The sequence below is a fragment of the Sinocyclocheilus grahami genome, unplaced genomic scaffold (assembly GCF_001515645.1).
Source record: "Sinocyclocheilus grahami isolate Dianchi unplaced genomic scaffold, SAMN03320097.WGS_v1.1 scaffold2.1, whole genome shotgun sequence".
In the NCBI taxonomy this organism is placed as follows: domain Eukaryota; kingdom Metazoa; phylum Chordata; class Actinopteri; order Cypriniformes; family Cyprinidae; genus Sinocyclocheilus; species Sinocyclocheilus grahami.
This window is the reverse complement of record NW_015505181.1, coordinates 1,238,256-1,262,331: the sequence shown is the minus strand read 5'-3', so window position 1 is coordinate 1,262,331 and position 24,076 is coordinate 1,238,256. Positions and strand designations below refer to the sequence as shown.

Here is a 24,076-nt window from a genome sequence, read left to right as displayed (position 1 = left end):
GCAAGGGTGAGGATTGAACTTTTTCTGAGTTTGTCACTATGGCTATCAAGATAGATAACCTGCTGAGAAACATTCCCAAGAGGAAATCTGCTCGTCTGCCTCACTCAAACTTCCTCACTACAACCACCGTCCACCAAGAGCCCATGCAGATAAGCTACACACATTTATCTGGTGAAGAGAGGACTCGACGCTGTCAACATAATCTGTGTTTTTACTGCGGTGAAACAGGCCACCGTAATGTTGAGTGCCCACACAAAGCCCGGGGATCCACCACTACTACCAGCCAGGTGAGTGTTGACCAATTCTCTCTTCTAAGTTCAAAAACATTTTTGATTCCTGTTCGGCTGACTACTAAGAATGGTCCCCTCTCCAGGTGTCATGATCCTCCTCTCCAAGATCATTCTCCGGAATCCATTCTTCCTCTGTAATTATTGCTCCTGTAAACTGGAACATCATGGAGGAGATCCAAAGAGCCACACAGCAAGATCCTCAGCCCGCTTTGTGCCCCCTGAACAAACAATATGTTCCCCAGGATCTACGACAACGGGTCATGCAATGGGTTCATACCTCTGTCAACTCGGGTCATCCAGGTATCTCACGCACCCTCAAGTTAATCCACAACGCTTTCTGGTGGCCAACCATGAACAGAGATGTAACTGATTACGTGAAAGCTTGCCAAGTTTGCGCACAATCTAAGACCCCCAAGGAACTGCCATCCGGTCTTCTGCAGCCGCTACCTATCCCGCAACGTCCATGGTCTCACCTGTCAATCGACTTTGTTACCGATCTCCCACCATCCCAAGATTTCACTACAATTCTAGTCATCATCGACAGATTCTCTAAGTCTTGCCGCCTCATTCCCCTCAAAGGTCTGCCAACTGCCATGGAAACGGCTCAAGCTCTATTTCATCAGGTGTTTCGAATTTATGGCTTACCCGAAGACATCGTCTCGGATCGAGGGACTCAATTCACTTCTCAGGTGTGGAAATCTTTCTGCCGACAATTGGACATCAATGTGAGTCTGACGTCAGGCTATTACCCTCACTGTACGAGTTCAAGAACTCCAGGCAAACCGAAGACGGCGCCCACATCCTCCCTACCAACCGGGACAGAGGGTCTGGCTCTCTACGAGGGACATCAAGCTACGTCTGCCGAGCAGGAAGCTCAGCCCAAGGTATGTTGGTCCATTCAAAATCTTAAGACCGATAAATGAAGTTACATATCAGCTTGAGCTTCCTGCTAACTACCGCAGCTCTCCATCATTTCATGTCTGACTCCTCAAACCGGTCCACCCGAATGCTGACCCCAACGCTGAGTCCCAAGAGCCACCGCCTCCGCTGGACATTGACGGATCGCCAGCTTATAAGGTGAACATGCTGCTGGACTCGAGGCGTAGAGGGGGATGGCTTCAATACCTGGTGGACTGGGAGGGATACGGACCTGAGGAGAGATCATGGATACCTGCTTCCGATATACTGGACCCCTCACTCATAGAGGAATTTCATCGAGCCAGGCCCGACCGTCCAGCACCACGACCACGGGGACGCCCACACAGAGCGCCAGGAGTCGCTCCTAGAGGGAGGGGGGGTTCTGTAACACCAAGCCAGCAGAGGGAGCCCTCGCCCGAGTATTGACTGTTAGCACTCCCTCTGCTTTCTCTGCAACCAATGATGCTGAAAATTCAGCTTTGATCACATGAATAAATTACGTTTGAAAATATATTCAAATAGAAAGCAGTTATTTTAAATAGTAAAAATATTTCAAAATGTTACTGCTCTTGGTGCATTTTGGATCAAATAAATGCAGGCTTGGTGAGCAGAAGATAATTCTTTAAGAAACATTAAAAATCTTGCAGTTCAAAAACCTTTGACTGGCAGTGTAGGCTGATTATTCTTATAGATTAAAACGTGCATTAACCTGGATAACAAGTATGAAACATGCTCCGAGTTGCTTCAGAAAACAAAAAAATAGAACAACAACAAAAGCATGTTGCTGGAAATGGGTTTATTATTGAAAATGCAAACTGATTGTCTGCCAGCAGGAGGCACTGTGAGCGGTAGAACTAACAGTTTCTCCAGTAATGGCTGTAAACAAAGCAGCTCTGCTCATGAACGTTACTTTATCAGATAAAAATGCCATCTAAACTATTCTGAAGACAGTAGGCTCCCTTCAGAGATACATTCATATAAAACACCCGCGACGCGTTTTGATTTTGAAACGTGCAGTGCTCATGTTTATTCAACGAAGTCAAACGCCACAAATAAATCAGTGTATGGGAAACACTGGTAATGTATATCGAAATATCGGAAATGTGTTTAAAAATCATATCACCGTTATTGAAAAAAATTATATCGCGATACATATTGATATTGAATTATTGTCCAGCCCTAACTCACCTGTGTAAAATTGTATGAGTTTCTTTCTTCTGTGGAAGGTAAAAGAAGATATTTTGTAAAATTTCACAGTGTTTTCTTTTTCTCAATACAATGGAAGTCAATGGCCACCAAAACTATTTGGTCACCAACATTCTTCAAAATATATTATTTTGTGCTTTACAGAAGACAGAAAGTTATATAGATTTGGAAGCATACATATTACTAGCATATTGGCTGTTTATTAGTACTTAAAAAGCATGTATAAATGCCTTGTACTGCATGACCATATTTTAGATCCATTAATCCTACCCCATACCTAAACCTAACAACTATCTTACTAACTATTAATAAGCAGCAAATTAAGAGTTTACCAAGGCAAAATAGAAAGAACTGAGTTAATAGTGAGAACTGGTCCCCAAATTAAAGTGGGACCGAATTTTCATTTTTGGGTGAACTATTACCTTAATTTAAAAATAAGGTGGATGGTCCTCGTTTAAAATTTTTTTTTTTTGTGAGTCATTTGGTTTTTGGTTTTTCATCAGGAGCTGAAAGGCCTCCGTCTCTCGTCTGGGTGTGGTTGCAGTAGGAGGATGAGGATTCTGTTGTGTCTGCTTTCTCTCAGCTCTCTGGCTCTGAGCTACGCATTGGGTAAGTAGGATGTGATCTGATGTCTCCCATCATCTCATCTTATTCAAGATCCCATTTGCAAATATACTTAGTAAGTTTTGCTCAGCCCTTCCCCCATTAGTGAAACTTCGTTACCACTCACCCGTTGTTGTTGTTTTTTTCTGTATTCCCTCTGCTCCAGCATTTTCTTGTTGAAACATCATTGAAATGTACGTTGTCACTTTGATCATTTCTGGGATGTGTCTGGGGGGGGGGGGGCACAAATTCAGATTAATTATTAATTGTGTTATCTTAGATCAGTGGGCAGAAGGGATTTGATTTACTTGAAAGGTGTTTTTGATGGCTAAAGTAATCCAGGCCACATTAAACATTGATAAAAATGTGCATTTGTCCATAAAGCTATTAACTTGGCAAATGGTACTCTAGTCAAAGTTGTACTAGTCTCACAGGCATGAAATCTGGTCCACTTTGCAGCGAATTCTGGCCAGGAGCCGCCATCGGACAAATATAAGTGACCAAGCAAAATAATGCCTCTAATGTTGGTCTGCAACTGCCTGCATACAAAACAATGAAGATGCAGAAATGTTTGTTTACTTTGTAATCAGAATTCAAGTTTATACAAAAATTATAAGTACTGAGTTATTTCACAGATATTTGTTCTTCAGCAAATCTGCTCACTTCTTCAAATGTACCTACTTTTAAATCAGACTTTGTTTCCAGACAGACAGGTGCAGCCAGCCAATCAGAGAACAGTTTCTGCCCATGTCTTTGACCTGCATTGCTCATTGTTTGCTCATTTATTTGATCACAAATACAGCAATATTGTGAAATATTATTACAATTTAACTTTTCTGTTTTAATATATTTTCAAATGTAATTTATTACTGTCATGGCAAAGCTGGATTTTCAGCAGCCATTACTCCAGTCTTTAGTGTCACTTGAGAATTTTTTTTTTTATTATTACTAATGTTGAAAACAATTGTGCTGCTTAATGTTTTTGTGGAAACTGTACTACATTTTTTTCAGGATTCTTTGAGTTAATAGAAAGTTCAAAACAACAGAATTTATCATATTTTGTAACATTATAAATGCCTTTACTAACTTTTATTCAATTTAATGAATCCTAACTGAATAAAAGTATTAATTTCTTTCGAAAATCTGTAATGTGTAAACAGCAAAACATGGACAAAGAAAGGAACAAATGGTTTGAGAATCTAAACAATTCTCATATTCATTGTACTGAAAAAAATGTCCAGGTTCGGATATATCATCACAGGCATTGAGAAGGAACTGATTTGCACACATACATGCATATATATATACACGCCTGTGCATTCAGAACCCCAGTGAATTCTAAATTACAAATGCATAAATCAAACAAAAAGTCTGCACATACCTAGAGACTGAAAAAATTAATTATTAATCAGTATTTTTGTCTTTTTTTAAAGATTGTTTTAAATATATATATTTTTTTTTTACTGGAAAACAAGATAATATGCATAAGATAATAAAACTTATTTTTAGATAATATATCTTGAATTCACTTAATTTTTCTTCTTTGAAATTGTTTACTTGTTTAATCACTACATAACAATGGGGAAGAAAATTAAACTTAATTCAGTACAGTATATTCTCTGAAAACAATATTTATATCTGCAATTTACTCAAAAATTAGTGTGTCTTGTTTTAAGAATGTTTAGATATTTTTTTATTTGGAAAACACGACAAAATAAAGCTGATTTAATACGTTTTTTTTTTTTTTTTTTTTTTTTTTTTACCATATTCTAATCCATCACAAATTGCATTTTAATACACAGTCTCAAATCCGTTCGAAACACTTAATTTATTTGAATGTATAAAAGCAAAATCCTAGTTACAGATGCACACACTGACACAAATACACACACGGTCCCATATAATCCAAACTCATTCTTCACCCAACTCATAATGCATCATATGCGTTCACAGCTACCTGGAGACTTTACGGTATTCAAACTCCCCTGTTCCCCTCTGTTCTGTCAAAATATCTGAGTGCATGCAATTATATCTGACAGCTTGTATCCCCTGCTGACTTTCCCCGGATGGAGTACACTCCCACTCTGAGTGCAAATACGCTGTAGTTGTTAGGCACGAACGACCCCCCTGTATCTGTCTGTTTGGCACAATACACTAGCTGTCAAAGGAGGCAGTACAAAAGACCTGAGCATGACAAGACTACTTCAGCTAGATAATCTCACAGACACTTTACCATACCCTTGACTTTCATTTAGTGTGCTGTTGTCTAGTAGTTAATCATCTGGTAACTAACCAGAAGGCTGTTGGTTCAAACCCTTTGAAGAGTGATTCAGGGGTTCACCATGTTAAAATTAATGCATTAAGACTCTTATTTGATATATAAAGAACCATTTTTTGACTCAAAAGCATTTTGTGACAATCTTTGTTGAAATGTTTCTCACAGACCGTAATGGTGGGCACATTTTTGTAGGTGGGGATGTGTGTGTGTCAGGTCACGACAGTGGGCCTGTGTTTGAGGAGCAGCCGTCTAGTCTGATTTACCCGGAGGGGATGCCAGAAGGCAAGGTGACCCTGAGCTGCCAGGCTCGCGCCAGCCCTGCTGCTATTTACCGGTACTCAGATCAGATTTTTGGCACTTACACCTTATCGAGCAATACAGGACCTTTGTTTACTAAGTATGACCTATCCTTTAACACAAACATTGTAAAAAAAAATATATTTTTACAAAATATAAATGATTAAAAAGATTTAAACATCCTAAAAACAAGATAAGATCATTTCTGAAACATAAATACACTACAGTTCAAATGTTTTGAGGTCAGTAAGATTTTTATAAGAAGTCGGTAAGAAGTCTGTATATTCAAGGCTGCATTTATTTGGTCAAAAATACAGTAAAATCATTAATACTGTGAAATATTCTTACAATTTAAAATATTTATTATTATAGTAAATAGTTAAATAAATAGTTATTTAAAATAACTTTTCTGTTTCTGTTTTAATTTCTTATCAATATTGAAAAGTGCTGCCTAATATTTTTAGGAAACCACGATAATAATTCAGGATTCTTTGATTAATTGAATGTTGTAAAGAACAGCATATATGTGACCCTGTCTGTGAAATACATAATTATGAGATAACAAGCATCAAAGTTTGATTTCAACCATTAATTTCACTATGATTTCAATCTTTGACATGGCCTTACTCAGTAAATATTAAAGATATAAAGGTTATATTTTCACAGAATGTTCTACATCTTTATAAAGGATGATTTTATGTAGAAAACAGTAAATCACAAAAAATGACTTTAGCTGGGTTTTCACAGGCAGGGTCACATATTTGAAATATAATTTTTTTAATATTATAAATGTCTTTATTGTAATTTGGCTAAATTTAATGCATCCTTGCTGAATATATTACTTGACCCCAAACTTTTCAACAATAATACAATTCTTTAAGATAATAAGACTTTTAATTAAGTTTTTTCTTCTAGTTATATGCATAAACTTCACTAACATTTGTTGTATTTATGATTAGAAAAACACTTTGTCATTGTGGTATGAAAAATAAACTTTAAGATACTGTATATTCTCTGAAAACATGTTTCAGTATACAATTTTGCTTCATAAGCATTTAAAAATCTAATTTCAAGGAGGTTAAACATATTTTTACAGGAAAACTAGGCAAAAATGCTGTTTAAGAAAATAATTTGAAATACATAATGCAAGCTGTCCCAATAAAAAGTAGACTACTTTTATCTAAATTAAATTAAATTAAATTAATCATTAATTATGCACTTTTTTGAAGTTAGAATCTGTTAAAGTTAGATCTTGTATGTGATTTCTCACAGGTGGCGTGTGAATGGCACTGAAATAGTATTTGCTGAGGATTCGCACTACACACAGGTCGCAGGAAACCTTGTGATCAATAACCCTCAGAATGGACGAGATGGTGGGTCGTACCAGTGTCTCGCCATCAACCGCTGTGGCACCATTGTTAGCAGAGTGGCTAACCTCAAATTTGGCTGTGAGTACAAACCAAACGATTTTGTTATCCAAGTGTGAAAATTAGGCCTTTCTGAATAAAAGCAACAGTAGTTGAAATCACACTCTACCGCTACTGATTAATGTTGTGTGCATTCTAGACCTCCATGATTTCCCCCCTGAGAGTAGAAGCCCTCAGACAGTCCATGAGGGTACGGGAACCTTTCTTGCCTGCCAGCCACCAGCTCATTACCCAGGTATGCTTACACACTATCAGTTAGCAAAACATTTCACTCTATACTCTATCATATACTGATCATTGTATCTATTTCCTCAAATATTAATACCTTGCATCCATTTTGCCATCAAGCTTTGTCCTACCGCTGGTTCATCAATGAGTTCCCCAACTTCATCCAGCCAGAGGCCGGCAGATGGTTTGTTTCTCAGGTGACGGGTAACTTATACCTTGCTAACGCAAGAGCCAATGACACGGGCAACTATTTCTGCTTCACTACCATCAACATGGACATCAGCACCAAGAGCATCTTCAGCAAAGCTGTCCAGCTTACTGTTTACCCTGATGGTTTGTTAGTTTCCCTCAAAATCAAGAAACAAGCTCAAGTACATACTGCTATCAAAATAATATTTTATATATAAAAACAATACATCTTATATTTTGTTCTTGCGCCCTTTGGTTCCACAGCAAACCCAAGGAAAGCCACTCCAAATATCAGAGTGCGTTTTTCCGCTGAGACGTACGCATTATCAGGACAAACTGCACAGCTGGAATGCTTTGCCTATGGCACGTAAGTCCCCCTTAGCTCCCCACTTCCCTTCAGATATCACTGCTACATCGGTTCAACATAATCCATAACTCAGTCAGCTATAAAAATGGAAAAAAAATTCTAACATCCTCTTGCTCGCTCTTTACTTTCCTCCCTAAGTCCCATTCCTAAAATCCGCTGGAGGAAGGTGGATGGGATTTTACCACCTAAGGTCGGAGCAAGTGCAGAGGGACCCATCCTGATTATTCCTGAGCTGAATTTTGATGACGAGGGCATCTATGAGTGTGAGGTTTACAACTCAGAGGGCCGTGAGACACATCAGGGACGCATCTCTGTGCAAGGTAGGAAAGCGACAGCACTAGAATGATATTTTCTACCAGATTTTCCTGTTGTTACCTTTGGTTGAAGTTTGATGTGACACAAAACTTTGTGTTATTATTAACTAAAATTAATTTTAAATTGTTCATTAGAATAAAGCTGAAATAAAATAAAATATGCAATATAATAAGAATATTTATATGAGTATTAGAAATTTTTAACTGAAAAAGAAAAATCTGCTGGTTTGTGTCTTCTCACTCCCCAGCCCAGCCTGAGTGGCTTCAGGTCATGAGTGACTCTGAGGTGGAAATTAGTTCGGAGCTGCAGTGGAGCTGTGCTGCTGCGGGCAAACCAAGACCCACCATTCACTGGCTCCGTAACGGACAGCCCCTCATCACACAGGTCAGCCATATGCGCGCACACACACACACACACACACACACACGCGCGTGCACACACACACACACACACACAACTATAGCTGGATTGTCAACTGACAATGTGTGTGTTATCAGAAATGAACAGGACCTCTAGCTGTCAAGACTCAGACTGATATATGCTTACTCAATTTAGAAAACTCTTCATGTCTTAGAGGCAGTGAGATGTGACAGTGAATAACCTGCTCATTATTTTTTTCAGCTAGAGGTAGATTGACAAGAGAAATGTTGTGTAGCCCTCTGCTGGTGTTAATGTGCATGTGGATTATGTCTCTTACACAGTCTGACACTTACCTGTGTGCAGGACCGTGTGGAAGTGAATAACGGCCGACTGAGGATCAGTAACCTCGCCCTGGAGGATTCGGGGATGTATCAGTGTGTGGCCGAAAACAAACACGGCACCATTTACTCAAACGCTGAGCTCAGAGTTCAAGGTGAGCACAACTGAATCTGAACATGAAAATAAATCAGAATATCACTGCATAAACATTGACATGATTCTCTTGTTCTCTACCTTAACGCACTTCAAATCCCCGTCTGCCCATCCAGTCATGCCTGAACCCCAGTTATAGTATGATCTGTTTTTAAATCCTCTGTGTGGTTTCCTGTCTCACTTCCTGCCCCATCCTGTCGCCCTATTTCAGTCCAGGCCCCAGACTTTAGGTTAAATCCAGTGTGGAAGCTGGTTCCTGCTGCCCGTGGCGGACAGGTGAAAATGGAGTGTAAACCTCGGGCAGCTCCTAAACCAACTCTCTTCTGGAGCCGTGGCACAGAGCTACTGACCAATAGTACCAGGTAATCCAGTAATTAAGTGTTTCAAAGATCTCCTAAATGCTTTAAACTCAATGTATTTTATTATTGACAGACAAATGGCCTTGTGGGTTTGTTAAAAGCTGTTTGGTGAGGTACAGGCGAGCTGTTTACCTGTTTTGTAGATGCTTACAGTGATCTCAAAAAGTCCATGTGATGAACTCTCTCCAGGATAACAGTCACTCCAGATGGGGTTCTGTGGATCTATAACATCAGTCGTTCTGATGAGGGAAAGTACACCTGCTTTGCAGAAAACTACCTTGGCAAAGCCAACAGCACAGGACACCTGTCTGTCAGAGGTAACAAAACCTAATTCTATGTTGATCTAGTTTAAAGGTCTCAGGTTATCTGTTTAGCACTAAATATTTTAACAGCAGTGTGAGTGTTTACATGCAGTTTTACACAGATTACGCTTGAAAGTGTAAGATCACGTAAAACCCATAAACAAATGTCATTAACGGTTAAGCAAAATCTGGACTTTTCTCGACACACCTTTTTAGCCTAGTTTGCTTTGCGTGTAAACACCTTTATCAACTCTCTATCTGCATGTTCATTGTGCACATATCTTCTGTTATGTCTCAATTTCAAGCCTGAGTGCATTTTTGGCTTATTGATCTGCATGTAAATCTCTAAAATGCTAATTTTAGTAGTCATCAGCATTTTATTGTGGGCGCAAAAGCTTTCAGTGTATAAAGTTATGTTTTTCACCTTGTTCTCTCAAACAGATGCCACAAAAATCACATTAGCACCCTCTAATGCTGATATCAATCAGGGTGAAAATGCCAGTCTGCAGTGCCATGCGTCACATGACCCTACAATGGATCTCACCTTCACCTGGTCCCTCAGTGGAGTTCTGTTGGACCTAGAGGATCCAAATGGACACTATCGGCGTATGGAGGGGGTAAGCACTTGACGTGAAAGGGTTTTTAAAATGGCAAACTTTAGTACATTAACTCTGTTATTTTACATTATCATTCAGTAAAATTTATAAAAATGTTTATTAAAGAAGTCTCTTATGCTCACCAAGGTCATAGAGATTTGACACTTTGCTGTGCCATAGCAACAGCATAGCAGTATGCTAAAAACAACTTGTCAACCTGACGACCACCCACAACACTGTAGCATGCAACCAAATACGTCTTACACCTTCTTAAAAAAATTTATATTTAATATTTAAAATCAGCAAGATTAGTAAAACCATCTGAATTTGTATTCCAGTAGCAGCAGGCTCCTCACACACTCTGAGATTAGCTTTAATAGGATTCACTTCAAAGTAAATCCATTTTAGACATATTATATATAGTCCATTTTAAAATCCCAAATTTGAAACCTCGCCAGATTAAGCATGTAATAAAAAACATGATAATGCTCCTATGAAGTTGAAGTGGGCTTATACTCCTTTTTAATAAAGTTTACTTTTCTTTTCATTGTCACTTTATATAGAAAGAGACGATTGGTGACCTGGTGATAGTGAACGGACAGCTCAGTCACGCTGGCACATACACCTGCACGGCCCAGACGGTGGTGGACGGCACGGTGGCCTCGGCCAAACTGGTCGTGAGGGGTGAGGGCTTCCATCTGGCTGAGCAGTGACCTTATTAAAGATTAGATTACCAGCCTGCAGCCTTTGGCTGTTCCACAGCCCTGTTCTTGTGTTTTACCTCAGCTTGATCGTTTTTAACTAGACTACTCTCAGAACTCAGCCCTGTGAGAATGAATGAAATGTAGAGTCATGAAATCTAAATTTAGTAGATCTATATCCTTGGGGTTTGGTTCCCATAAGCCTGTTTGATACAGATTTTGTAAAGAAAGCAGCCCAGCCAAACCACTTTAATAATGTTTTTTGCTGTGTGTACTTGAATATGAATGTGGAAAAAAAATTTGAACTTGTGAAAAAAAAAACCTCTTGTAGATTCTTTGATAAAGCTGATTGTTTCTCTCTTTACAGGCCCACCAGGACCTCCTGGAGGTTTAGTGGTGACTAGTGTCAATGACACATCGGTTGAGTTGAGATGGAGCCGTGGATATGACAACCACAGTCCCATTGGCAAGTATGTCATCCTGGGCCGATCCTCACAGACTCACGACTGGAAGAGGATGAGGACAGGTGAGGTTATGTGTCATTTTGGTGTCATACAAACACAACTTCCTGCATAATGCTAGAATAAAATTTTTTTGCATCATTATTATTACGAATATGCTTATAATGAAAAGTGTTACAAATAATGAATATATACATTTTATTTATTATAGCAGGGTTTCTCTAATGTTTTAGAACTTTTTTGTGTTAATAACCCTGAATTTGTTCACAGTCCCCCGTTTGCATCAAGCTAATGAAGCATCTTAAATTAAACATTGCAAATGAAACATTTAAATCACTCCTCCCACATTGTTAATCAACTTTGCAATCTTGCATTCTAAGCATAAGCTTTTTTATATTAGTGGAATATTTTTGATTATTTATTATATATTATAATAAATGTCATTTTTAATGTATAATATGTAATTTTTAATTGAATAATGTTTTAAGAATTCATAATGTAAAAAAATTGTTTAAATTGATTTCCAGTTAATTTTTTGCCTATATAAAGGGCATTTTCCCCTAACTTTATTAAATGCATGCGTCATCTTTCATATAAAATTGTTACATTTTATTAACAATTTCACTTAATATAATAAGACACTATAAGGCTGTTACCAAGCAAATGAAATCAGTAATAACAAAAAAACGGATCATTCCACTGCAGAAAAGACAACTATTTACACTACAAAATTACAACAGCATAAATAATGAGTTTGGTGTTTTAAATTAGTTTTTTTCCACAACAGTCTACACTCCATACACCATAAAGGGTAAAGCAAAAAAAACAGGTTTTTAACATCTTTGCAAATTTATTAAAAATAAAAAACTAATTATTCCATTGCATAAGTATTCATACCCTTATCTGGGACATTTGAAATTTAGCTCAGGAGCATTCATTTTGCTTGTAGATGTTACTACACTTCCAGTGAAGTTAACCTGTGGCAAATTCAATTGAATGGGTATGATTTGGGATGGCACACACGTCTTAATAAAAGGTCTAACAGCTGATAATGCATATCAGAGCAAAAACCAAGCACTGAGGTCAAAAGAACTGCCTGTAGAGCTCAGAAACAGGTTTGCGTCAAGCAACACATCTGTTGAAGAGTTCAGAAAAAAATTCTGCTTCATTGAAGGGTCAAAGAAGCATGTAGTCTCTGTTACCCTTAATGGAAGAAGTTTGAAACAACCAGGACTCTTCCAAGAGCTGGCCTCCTGGCCAAACTGAGCAACTGATGGAGAAGGGCTTTGGTTAGTGTGGTGACCAAGAATCTGATAGTCGCTCTAGTTTAGCTCCATGATCATATGTGGAGAAAAGAGAAATCTACAGAAGGACAAACATCACTCCAACACTTCGCCAATCCAGTCTTTATGGCGGTGTGGCCAAACTCAATCCTCTCTTCAGTTAAGACACATGAAAACACACTTGGAATTTACAAAAAGCACCTAAAGGATCCTCAGACTCTGAGAAACAAGATTATCTGGTCTGATGAACCTCAATTCTAAGTATCATGTTTGAAGGAAACAAGCTCTGCTCATCACCTGCACAGTACCATCCCAAAAGTAAAGTGTGCTGGTTTTCAGTGGCAGTGACTGAGGGACTCGTCAGAGTAGAAGGAATGCTCAGTGCAGCAAAATATAGAGATAGCCTTAATGAAAACCCAGTCCAGAGCATTCAGAACCTCAGACTGGGCAGAAGGTTCATCTTCCAACAGGACAGTGACCCTAAGCACACATTAAGAGTGGCTTATAGACAACTCTGTAAATGTCCTTGAGTGGCCCAGCCACAGCCTGGGATTGAACCCAATCAGATAATTGCCAAATGCTGAAGAGCAAAGCTTGTCGCATCAAACAAAAAAGACTTGAGACTGTAAAGGTGCTTCAGCTAAATATTTAGTTATTAGTAATAAGCAGAGGCGGTGGAGTGAAAAGTACAATATTTGTCTTTCAAATGTAGTGAAGTTAAAGTCATAAGTTTCCAGAAAAAATAATACTCAAGTAAAGTACAGATACTCAAAAAGTGTACTTAAGTACAATACTCAAGTAAATGTACTTAGTTACTGTCCGCCTCTGGTAATAAGTAATTATGAATACTTATGCAATGTACTTATTTCAGTTTTTTATTTTTAATAAATTTATGAAGTTGTGACAATTCTGTTTTTGCTTTGTCAGTATGGTGTATGGAGTGTAGATTGGTGTGGAAAAAAGTAATTTAAAGAAGTTTATCCCAAGGCAGCAACATAATAAAATGTGGGGAAAAAATGAAGTGGTATGACTACTTTCGCTTGTACATTAATGAGGAAAAAAAATTAACTTAAATGATTTTAGCAAATGGCGGCAATATAACAAAGAGTGAAAAATTTAAGGGGGTCTGAATACTTTCCGTACCCACTGTACATACATACAAATATGAAATGTTCAAAGATAAGCTACTTTTAAATATGAAAGTAAAATGAGGCATTCATTCAAATGATTCGTTCAAACGGCTGATTCATCCAAGAATGAAACAAGTGCCTGTCTTTATTAATGGACCACTGAATCATTGCCTCAAATGATCAATTCAAAAACGCAGAATCATTCAGTAACAAAACACTTGTGTGTTGTGCCTGTGATCTTTATTTAGAAATATTTTCATTAACCAAATCGAGCAATAAGAGTCAACATTGACAATACTGTACTAAAATGTAAGTCATTGAATATTAACTACTCGTTTGAATTCTTGTATAAATCAATGTCAAATTTGCAATCGTACTGGTTTTCAGGGAAAACTGCACTCTCTATTGCTTAACTAGTCTATATGTTATAAATATAAAAACTACATTTTTACCTCAGTAAATGTTTCTTCTGTGTGCAGTTGTGTTCATTTGTTTCGATTTCTCCACGAGATTCTTTCACAGATTCTGCGTGAGCCTCAACTAACGCAACTTTGTTACTGTCAGTGCATTATCCATTATAAATTGCCATTTACACAAAATGTAATAAAATCATAATCATTCTCACCGAAATTTCGGTGCTACCCTGTTTTAATCAGGTTAATTGTCCGGTCGGGCAAGTAAAATTCCCTTTCACTTGCCCCATCAAAAAATCCACTTGTCCCAGACAAGCATTAATGGCGAGCTCTGTTACTGTATATAAAATTCATCCCACTAAAGTGGCTAGTGGCAGTGACCGTGTTACCCGCCACTGATAAAGTCCACCCGCATTTGGCAGGTTGTCGGGTGTTAGTGTTAAGCCCTGACTGTATATTACAAAACATTAAAATTTCTGTTATAAATAAAAAAATATTATTACTTCCTATCTTTTTTAGTGAGGTGGATGGGCCTGCATGTTTGCACACAGATCAAAATCAGTTTTGGAACTGCTGTATTAGAACATCATACATTGTTATTCTCAATGATCGAATATGTACCTCTCATGGGTTCCTTCAGACCCTGCGAACATAGAAGGAAATGCTGAGTCTGCACGTGTGATAGATCTTCGACCCTGGATGGATTATGAATTCCAGGTCATTGCCAGTAACATTTTGGGTAGTGGAGAACCAAGCATGCCCTCCCAGTCTGTCCGAACCAAGCAAGCAGGTCAGAACCATTACAGAGTTGTTAGTGTTGAAGAATAATAAAACCAAATGAAAAAACTAATTGCCATAAAATATAAGTGTGGTTCCACATAGAAATAGGTTTGGTTGATAGTAGTTTTTTCCCCCCTCTATATGTGTGTTATTTTTTTGCCTTATAGCACCCAGTGTGGCTCCCAGCGGACTTGGTGGAGGTGGTGGAAACCGTAATGAACTTATCATTACATGGACTGTAAGTGCCATGGACCTCTATTGATCTAATTGCATATTAGATTTGCCTTATTCCTTTTAATCAGTATATAGAGTTTCTAACAGATGGTCGATCAATGTGTCTTTATTACTCAACCCTCACTTTCTGTTACATAATGAGACGAAAAACTATTTCTCCTGGTATGAATTGCAGCCCATGGCCAGGGAGTATCAGAATGGAGATGGCTTTGGTTATATCCTGGCATTCAGAAGGCAAGGGATGCCAACATGGACGGTGGTGAGGGTGCCACACGTGGAGTCATCACGATATGTCTACAGCAATGAGAGTCTGTCAGCCTACTGCCCTTTTGAGGTCAGAATCAAGGCCTACAACAAGAAAGGAGAAGGTCCCTTCAGCCAGATTGCTGTAGTGCATTCTGCAGAAGAGGGTGAGAAACATTATGAAAGATTATAATTTTCTATTATGTTCTGATTAGACATTGCTTAACCACTAGAGGGCAGACAGTGGAGAAACTCCTCATTGGAAAGAAACTCATTTTCCTCTATCATTTGAGAAAAGACAGCTTCTTATACAATGTGAGTTTGTTGTTCTATGGAAGCTTATTGTAAGTTTCAGAAGTCAAAATTTCGTCCCAAAAAACAATATTGAAATAAAGCTGCAATAATGTTTCGCCCCGAAGTTCTGCAGTGTCATACAGATGATTATATTAACACACAACCACCCACATTTACATATCAAAGATCCCTATTTTATAATCAGCTACTAGAAGTAGCAACACAAAAGCCACTAATAACAGTAAAATGAGAAAATAAACCAAACTGCTCTGTATACAGTATTCTTTACAAGGATCCCAAGTTTATTTTAACATGGTCTTGTTTTAACAGTGCAGTACATTTCAGCGCTGCAGACTAGTCAGAGTTGGAGCAAACTGTATTATAACCGACATCAAATGTGCAACTCGTGTAATCGCAGCAATTGATGCATGTGTAGAGGGTGTACAGAATTCAAAGAGTCAGAGGGAGAATTAAATTATGACTTTTTATTTGACATGAAAATGTTACCAGCCATCTAAAATTAAATAAAAAGATGAAATGATAAACAAATGTATGATATTACCTCTTTAATGTCTCGTTCATCGTAACTGACAGTGATCTTTATGTTTTCCGGTCTTCCTTAGAACCTACCCTATCCCCAAGAAAGATTAATGCCACTGCTTTGACAGCATTTGAGATTCAGGTGTCCTGGGACCCCATTCAACATTTGAACATTAATGGAGTACTTCGGGGTTACGAGGTCAGGCCCATTCTTCTTTTAATATCTGTTACGTCTCTTTTTGTATTTGTTATGTGAATTGATAAATGTGAATGGCATGACAGAGTTGATGGTTGTTTTGTTGATCATTGTGGGTCATTGTTGGCCACTGAGGATATGTGAACTTTGCCCTGCTGGGTGATGAACTAATAGAGGCGCTGTTATCTCATTAGTTCATTTCTATGAACAGCACGTCTAGATCAGATCAAAGAACATGAAACACATTATTTAGATAAGACGCCTCCTTTTAGATAAAACCATGCTTTGAAATTCACTGGTGTCAAAGGGTGTTTTTTGCAGATTGTATTTAATTGAATATGCTAAAACAATTCATAATTTTGTGTCTTTCAGAAGCGAAATAAGATTCCATTATTTGTTTACCCATTTTTATTTTAATGGTAACACTTTAGTTTAGGGACCACTATTAACTAGTTGCTTATTATACTAGCATATTGGCTGTTAATTAGCACTTATAAAGCACATATTAATGCCTTATTCTGCATGACCGTATTTTAGATCCTTTAGTCCGATCCCACACCTAAACTTAACAACTACCTTATGAACTATTAGTAAGCAGCAAATTAGCAGTTTATTGAGGCAAAAGTCGTAGTAGTTAGTTAATATTAAGAATTGGAACTTAAAATAAAGTGTAACCATTTTAATTTCTCAATACAGAGTTCACGTTCACATGTCTCAGGTTTGAGATTGTCCTCTTGCTCTGGTTCAGATTCGCTATTGGCGACAACATGAACGTGAGGCAGCTGCGGACCGAGTGAGAACGGCAGGGCTGGAGAACACGGCACGAGTCACGGGTCTGAGGCCTAACACTCTCTATCACGTCACCGTATTGGCCTACAACAGTGCAGGCACTGGCCCACCCTCCCCAAGAACCACTGTCATCACCAAGAAACCTCGTAAGGCCTCAATTCCGGGCTCAGGGAGTACTGGTAGCCTAGCTAAAATGTGATTTACATGAGTAAAACGTGCTTCTGGAGATTAATTTTCCTACCAGTCCTCACCCAAACTCCTACTCCAAACTACCTAGCCGGCACATGATCAAACTTTACTGTTAAAAGGTGATTGAAAGAATGTTAGTGGTTTTAATGTTGAAAAAAATTTTTTAAACAATGTTCAAAGAATGTTTAATGTAAAAAGGTTAACAAAAAACTTAGAAATGAATGCTGAACTTTTGAAAATCTGTATAAAAAAGATGGTGAAACAATGTAGTGATATCAACGTTGATTCAATTTGCAAAATTTAAAATTGAACCTTGATCCATGACATTGATTCTATAAAAAAAAACGTTGAAATGCCAGCTGGGTACTCTTTGAATCAGAGGGCAGTGTTTGGTTGATAAGAATGTTGCTCCAAGAAACAACAAAGGCTGATTTAAGTCCAACTTGTGTAAGTTGGTAGCCTAAGGGTGGAAGAGTTGAGAGATAAAAGAGATAAAAGATGTTGTTGCGTCTACTGTTTAGGCAGGTCTAACAGTAGGGTTAAGATATAAAAAAATATATGTTTTTTTTTTTTACCAATTATCCAAATAATGTTTAGTCCTAGAAAGCTATTATTATCAGAACACGCGAGCATAACATAGCGGTTAGCAGATCAATGAATGAGAGGGCAGCGTTACCAGAATTGCCCATATATCACACCCTGTTACAACACAGTAGGACTACTGCAGACAGAAACAATTCTGTACTACATCGATGTTTCCTGTCGGCTCAATTTTTGAGTGGACTTTGCTGTTCCGATTCACATGAACGGTATACGAGTGGAGCGACTGAGCGGAGCACACACACGCATAGAGCGGGATAATACACAGAGTGTCACACCACGTGAAAGTGAAACCTGAGCGGTGAACTAATTTTCGGCCGCCGGAATTTCGGTGCATCTCTAATTATTGGCGACATCATAAATGGATATTATATAATAGATGCTTTTTTCAGAATCAGAATCAGAATCAGAAGAGCTTTATTACAAAGTATATTTACACACACAAGGAATTTGACTTGACGACAGGAGCTTCCAGTGTAGAAGAAAGTACAAACATAGTGCAGACATACATGATAGTGCAGACATACATAGGAATAACACAGTAGGGATGTAATATAACACTAATATAATAAAAAAAAGAAAAATTTAATAATGTACTATATACAGAAATAGAAGTATAGGAAAAATTTGTATTGTTTAGATAAATGTACAGATATGTTTATTAGTGTGCAGATATGTTATTTACAAAGTGTGCAGTTTAATATAAATATAACTATGTTAGTTGTGATGGACTATGTATAATTATGAAAATTTGTTGAAAATTTTAGCAATTTAAAAATATTAAAATATTATTTTTATACACTGCACCCCTGCTCTCGACAGACGTCACCCCGGTTGGGAAACACTGATATAGATTATGTACCTACTTATAACATTTATAATATTGTAACAGTAATGTACATAAGTTTGATCTTGCTACTAAATATAACTAGAACATGATAACTAGAACAATCTGTCACTTCCATTACAGTTCCAATGCCACCAACAGTCCTACATGCACATTCGCAGTTCCTGTCTTTGTCATTGAGAATGGTGTGAAGGCCAGTGTACTTTGTGGACTTACATTTGCTTGTATCTTCATTACTAGCCCCCAACCGTCCTCCAGGTAACGTCTCATGGAAGGTTGATGGTTCTTGGGTTACTGTGAGGTGGGATCATGTTAAATCCATGGACAATGAGTCTGCTGTTCTGGGTTACAAAGTGAGTGACACTCGCTGCCACCCAACACTACGGCTGTCTCTTAAGATGTGTGTTTGTGTTGGGTCATCTATCTCCTTTCTGTACGTCACCAGAATATTTGCTCAGATTCAGTCATTTTAGTCAAAGGCAGGATATCATATAATTTCATACCTCTGAGGTAAGACTTTAATAAATGAGTGGCCTAATGTCGTGTGAGAAGAGAACATGTGTTGTCGCTTATGGAAAACCAGACCAACGACCTTAACAGTGAATAAACCTTTTAACCAGTTGTTTATATCTCATATCTGATCTGCAATCGGATCAAGGTCATCTTTTGTCAAGATGGCTATCAAGATAACATATACTGATTCTCAGAAACTGATCAAATCAGTTGCTTTCAATACACGTCTGCCAACTTTCATTAGGGATTTCTCAACTTGTTTTAGTTAATTTTTTAAGTTAAAATTTCAAAAGAATATAACAACACATTTGTATGTTCACTGTTCTGTGTGAAATTGGTTAATGGTCAAATGTAGGTACACAAATAATATTATAAAATAATAATATTTTATAATAATAATATCTGAATAATAATAATAATTGTATTTTCATTTGTATTTGTTTCGTATTTGAATTTTTTATTTTGTAAGATATATTTTTGAATCTTTATAGTATGTTCAAACCCGCTGTAGTTCCCTCAGTTTGGGAAACCTTCCAGGATAAAGTTTGACAAAGTAACTTCTGTAATCACCTGTAAAGTTATGTATATAAGACTATCCAACTTTTCCACAAAAATACAGTATACTCCCGTAGGGCGATAATGTACTGTATAGCAAATTTCAACTGCTTGATTGCTTGTATCGTCACAAAATGTAAAGTATATTTTCGCACAGCTCTAATCTGCGTAATGCAAATGTAAGCCATGAATATATTATGATATTATAAACATTAACATTATGATTTTCTGTAAAGCTGCTTTGAAACTGTGTATTGTGAAAAGGGCTATACAAATAAATTTGACTTCAAATACTATACTGCTATCTGGAGAATTTCATTCTCAAAACATAATTTTTAAAACAAATTGGTTCTCTATTAATTGTGTAGGTCCTTTACAAACATGAAGGGCAGTCTGTCTTGAAGATATTGGACAAAAGCAAGAACTCTGTCATTCTGCCGTTACCCAAGGACAATGGCTATGTGGTTCTGGAAGTCCGCTCTTGGGGAGATGGAGGAGATGGAGCAGCCCATGAGACCATAGTGTCTCGAGACTCAGGTATGTGCTACTAAAAGTAGCTACGAGTACTGGTTTTAGAAAAGTAACTCAAGAACTAGTGTTTAAGTGCTAAATGTTGTCTCTGAAAGTCTGTGTGTTTGATCCACAGGCACTGGAATGATGGTCCAGAACAGTGCTGACACTTCTGGATCCCTCTGCACATCTGTTCTGGCGTTCACTGCGCTCGTTCTCATTGGCTCGTCGGGACTGTGATGCTAGCCAATGATGAGGCATTTCATATTAATATCAGAGAACTGGACAGGTTTTCCTCAGAATGGGCAGGGCTGTGGGTGGTGGGGGTTTTTGATGAGGGACATTGGAATGGATGTGTGGGGTGTGAAGTTTTGGAAATGTGAGGAGTGGAAGATTCTTTTGTATAAAAAGGCTTTTTTTACAAGGATGACTTGTCAAAGAGAGTCGTTGTGGGAGACTTTTTTGATTGTTATAATTTTAGACGCTTGCCTTACGGAAACTTGAGCGGTGGTCGTGTCAGCATTTGGCTGTAGTTTCTCAAATTCAACAACAGCTCTGACTTGTTGATTTCCTCATTGGTGTAAATACACATTTCCATAATGGATAAAACAAAACTTTTTTTAATACTTTGATGCTACTTCATGGCAGCATGTGGACTGCAAAATGATCCAAATGAATGTTTACCTTTTTTATTTAATCTTTTAGTTTTTTTGTGATAATGTAATTAGAAGCAAGAGCAGATCATGATTTTTATTAACTGTGTTTTGTATCTTTGTTGAATGACTGTAGCATTCTGCCTCCCTCAGTGTTCTAGTTTTTAAAGATGAAAGGTCTCACGAAAGCAGCGGTACAACAGAAGCTGATTCTTGTGTGGTTGTTAAAGTGGGCTTGGCTTGCCAAAGTTATCACTCTATTATCTTACTCATTATTATTGCTTTGTGTTTTTTTTCCTCATGAATTCCTCATGGGTTGTTACGTTCTTTCTTGGCACACTACAAGTGCGAGACACTGGACATTGAACAATACTGAAGATAACATTCATGGACAAATAAGTTAATTATTATCCTATAATATCATCATTTATTATAAGGTATTGTTTCCTTCCAAGGACTGAATCATGGCCCAATCTTTGGAAACTGTCCCTAATGGTGTACACCTTGTCATACTTTGTCACAAGGGCCATTTGGCTGAAATAATTAGGAGACGTTTTTTGGGTGGCTAACATTAGGTTGTGAGGGTTTTAGTGAGGGTTCTGGGGCTCTCGCATCCCGCTGCCTGTTTGGAGGGCCCTAGCAGGTCCCAGGACACTTGTCCGGGACAAAATCCAGCTCAGCCTAAACCTGCCATTTGTTGTTTAAAAACAATTATAGATTTAAAAAATATATATTTTTTTGTTATCCTTTTTATTTATTTTTTATTTTAGTATTTCATTTATGAGGACAAAATTAAACATTTCAAAGATCCTCTGCTGTGCTTTTTACGTGTTGTTTCTCAAATCTATGGCATCGACTAATGAAGTGCAAACTGAAATTGCGCTTTCAGTGTAGCAGGTGAAATCTGACAGTATTCGACTATAAAATCATTTTGCATTGATTTTCAGTCTGACACTCATACCTTCAGATCAAAATTTTCTCTTCCCTTCCATTGCTTTTCATTTGTGCCTGTTCGATGGGATGATTTCCTTAGAATTATTTATTTTTTTCTATTTAATGTTTGTATTTAATGTTTAATTTTCTATTTAACCCACTGTTCTTATCAAGTTCTTACTGTAAATATAGCGAATGTCTTCGTGTGAGGAGTGATTGTTTGAGCTCCTTAATTTTGTTTGTTACATCTTCTCTAACAACTTGTTGAAAATTATATCCAGTAATTTCATATTTTGTCCATGGGGTTTTAACTGTAAATTACAAATCATGATCACTCAGTGGCATTTAAAACAGTTTTAGCCAAAAACACATAACAGCATCATCAGTAGCTCTTTAGTGGTTCTAGTCCCAAACCCTGGTAGCAGTCGAGTAAATGTTACACTTTCTAAATGTAGAAGCACTCAACAGTCATATTAGGACTACAAAACCAAAACTAGTGTCCTCTTGTCCTTGCATCTGTTTTGTACTTCTCTTTCAAGTCATTTTAATTACATTTTGAGTGCACTATATATAATTCCACAACTTTCTTTTCTCTAACCATTTATTTAATTCTGAAATTGTTCAGCTGTTTCACATTGTGTAGTTTGCCATCTTGTGTTGAATCAAAGCTTGGTCAGTCACAACTCAACACTGATAGCCACTAACAGCTTTCCGAAGTGGCTGTATGTACGCTTGCAGGAGTCGAATGGCACACTAGTAGTTTCACTCTAAAGGGCACTCAGGTTGTGATGTAAAGTTGTCTCTTCGAACTACCATGTACCCCAGTTGTTGTAAGGGTTGAGCCTGTCCACTGTGGACTGAATGTGAATAATGCAGCACGTGTAAATATTCTTCAATAAAAAAAAAACACACATTTTGACTGTATTTGAAACTATGTTCAGTTTTTAGTGATTAGCATAATGCACACATACATACAGATGTACACAACTGGCTAAATGCACCTTCCAAATGCATATGGAATATATAAGGTCATATTAATCATACATCTTCTAGTGCAATGCCATGAAATATTAATAAAAACCTCCATGTATATTTATATTGACATGCACAGATTCCTAACTATCATGCTGGGTAAGCATATCACGGGTTTGCATTTATTTCTAATATTAGAAAATATTGTTTTATTATAAGAAACAAAACTGCTGACGTGAATATTTTTATGTAATTGTAGTGTAATTGAGGGATTACCTTTTATGATAAGAATTCTGACTATAAGCTCATAATGTCATAACTAGGGTTTGGAATCGAAAATCGATTCCGATTCCAGAATCGGATATTTAATGTCAGGAACCTATGAATAAAAAAATAAAAAAGGTAATTGCGACTTTTTATCTCGCAATTCTGGCTTTTTTTCTCAGAATTGCGTGATGTAAACTCGCAATTGCGAGTTAAAAAGTAATAATTGTGAGATATAAACTGGCAATTCTGAGATCATATCAGTCTTTTTCCCTCACCCTCAAAATTGGACTTTAAAGGGGTCATATGGTATTGCTAAAAAGAACAGTATTTTGTGAGTTTGGCGTAATGAAATGTGTTTATGCGGTTTAAGGTTCAAAAAACACATTATTTTCCACATACTGTACATTATTGTTGCTCCTCTATGCCCCGCCTTTCTGAAACGCGTCAATTTTTACAAAGCTCATCGTTCTGAAAAAGCGAGGTGTGCTCTGATTGGCCAGCTATCCAGTGCGTTATGATTGGCCCGAATACCTCAAGCGTGAGACGGAAATGTTACGACCCTCACATACTGTTGATACCGTGTCAGGCCGGAGCAATGATTAAAAAACATTAAAACCCATTATAAACGAGGCATTCGTTGCATCCAGTGGGGACATAATTTTGGATTATAATGACTTATACTGTCTTTTTACGACTTGCGTTGCATCGCGCCACGTAAACATAAAACCATGTCTGCATTTGTGATC

The 24,076-nt window shown here is 37.5% G+C and overlaps 1 protein-coding gene across 2 annotated transcripts in view; it reads left to right on the top strand.

The window, feature by feature from the left end:
- LOC107602860 (contactin-2-like) overlaps positions 1-21,865 on the top strand; it is a 44,083-nt gene extending 22,218 nt beyond the window's left edge. Inside the window, exons 2-23 of one of the 2 annotated variants that reach the window (XM_016295575.1) lie at positions 2,918-3,023; positions 5,488-5,629; positions 6,865-7,040; positions 7,159-7,254; positions 7,368-7,580; positions 7,701-7,803; positions 7,942-8,123; positions 8,366-8,502; positions 8,842-8,971; positions 9,182-9,332; positions 9,519-9,646; positions 10,073-10,248; positions 10,791-10,911; positions 11,296-11,454; positions 14,856-15,005; positions 15,163-15,233; positions 15,405-15,639; positions 16,390-16,505; positions 17,251-17,437; positions 19,168-19,280; positions 20,364-20,532; positions 20,642-21,865. In XM_016295575.1, the coding sequence (XP_016151061.1) occupies positions 2,966-3,023; positions 5,488-5,629; positions 6,865-7,040; positions 7,159-7,254; positions 7,368-7,580; positions 7,701-7,803; positions 7,942-8,123; positions 8,366-8,502; positions 8,842-8,971; positions 9,182-9,332; positions 9,519-9,646; positions 10,073-10,248; positions 10,791-10,911; positions 11,296-11,454; positions 14,856-15,005; positions 15,163-15,233; positions 15,405-15,639; positions 16,390-16,505; positions 17,251-17,437; positions 19,168-19,280; positions 20,364-20,532; positions 20,642-20,745 (3,117 nt within the window). In that variant the 5' untranslated portion in view covers positions 2,918-2,965 and the 3' untranslated portion in view covers positions 20,746-21,865. Of the gene's footprint in view, positions 1-2,917; positions 3,024-5,460; positions 5,630-6,864; positions 7,041-7,158; positions 7,255-7,367; positions 7,581-7,700; positions 7,804-7,941; positions 8,124-8,365; positions 8,503-8,841; positions 8,972-9,181; positions 9,333-9,518; positions 9,647-10,072; positions 10,249-10,790; positions 10,912-11,295; positions 11,455-14,855; positions 15,006-15,162; positions 15,234-15,404; positions 15,640-16,389; positions 16,506-17,250; positions 17,438-19,167; positions 19,281-20,363; positions 20,533-20,641 lie in introns of both variants that reach the window. The other variant, XM_016295500.1, reaches the window with a different exon arrangement.
- The last annotated feature ends 2,211 nt before the right edge of the window (positions 21,866-24,076 follow it).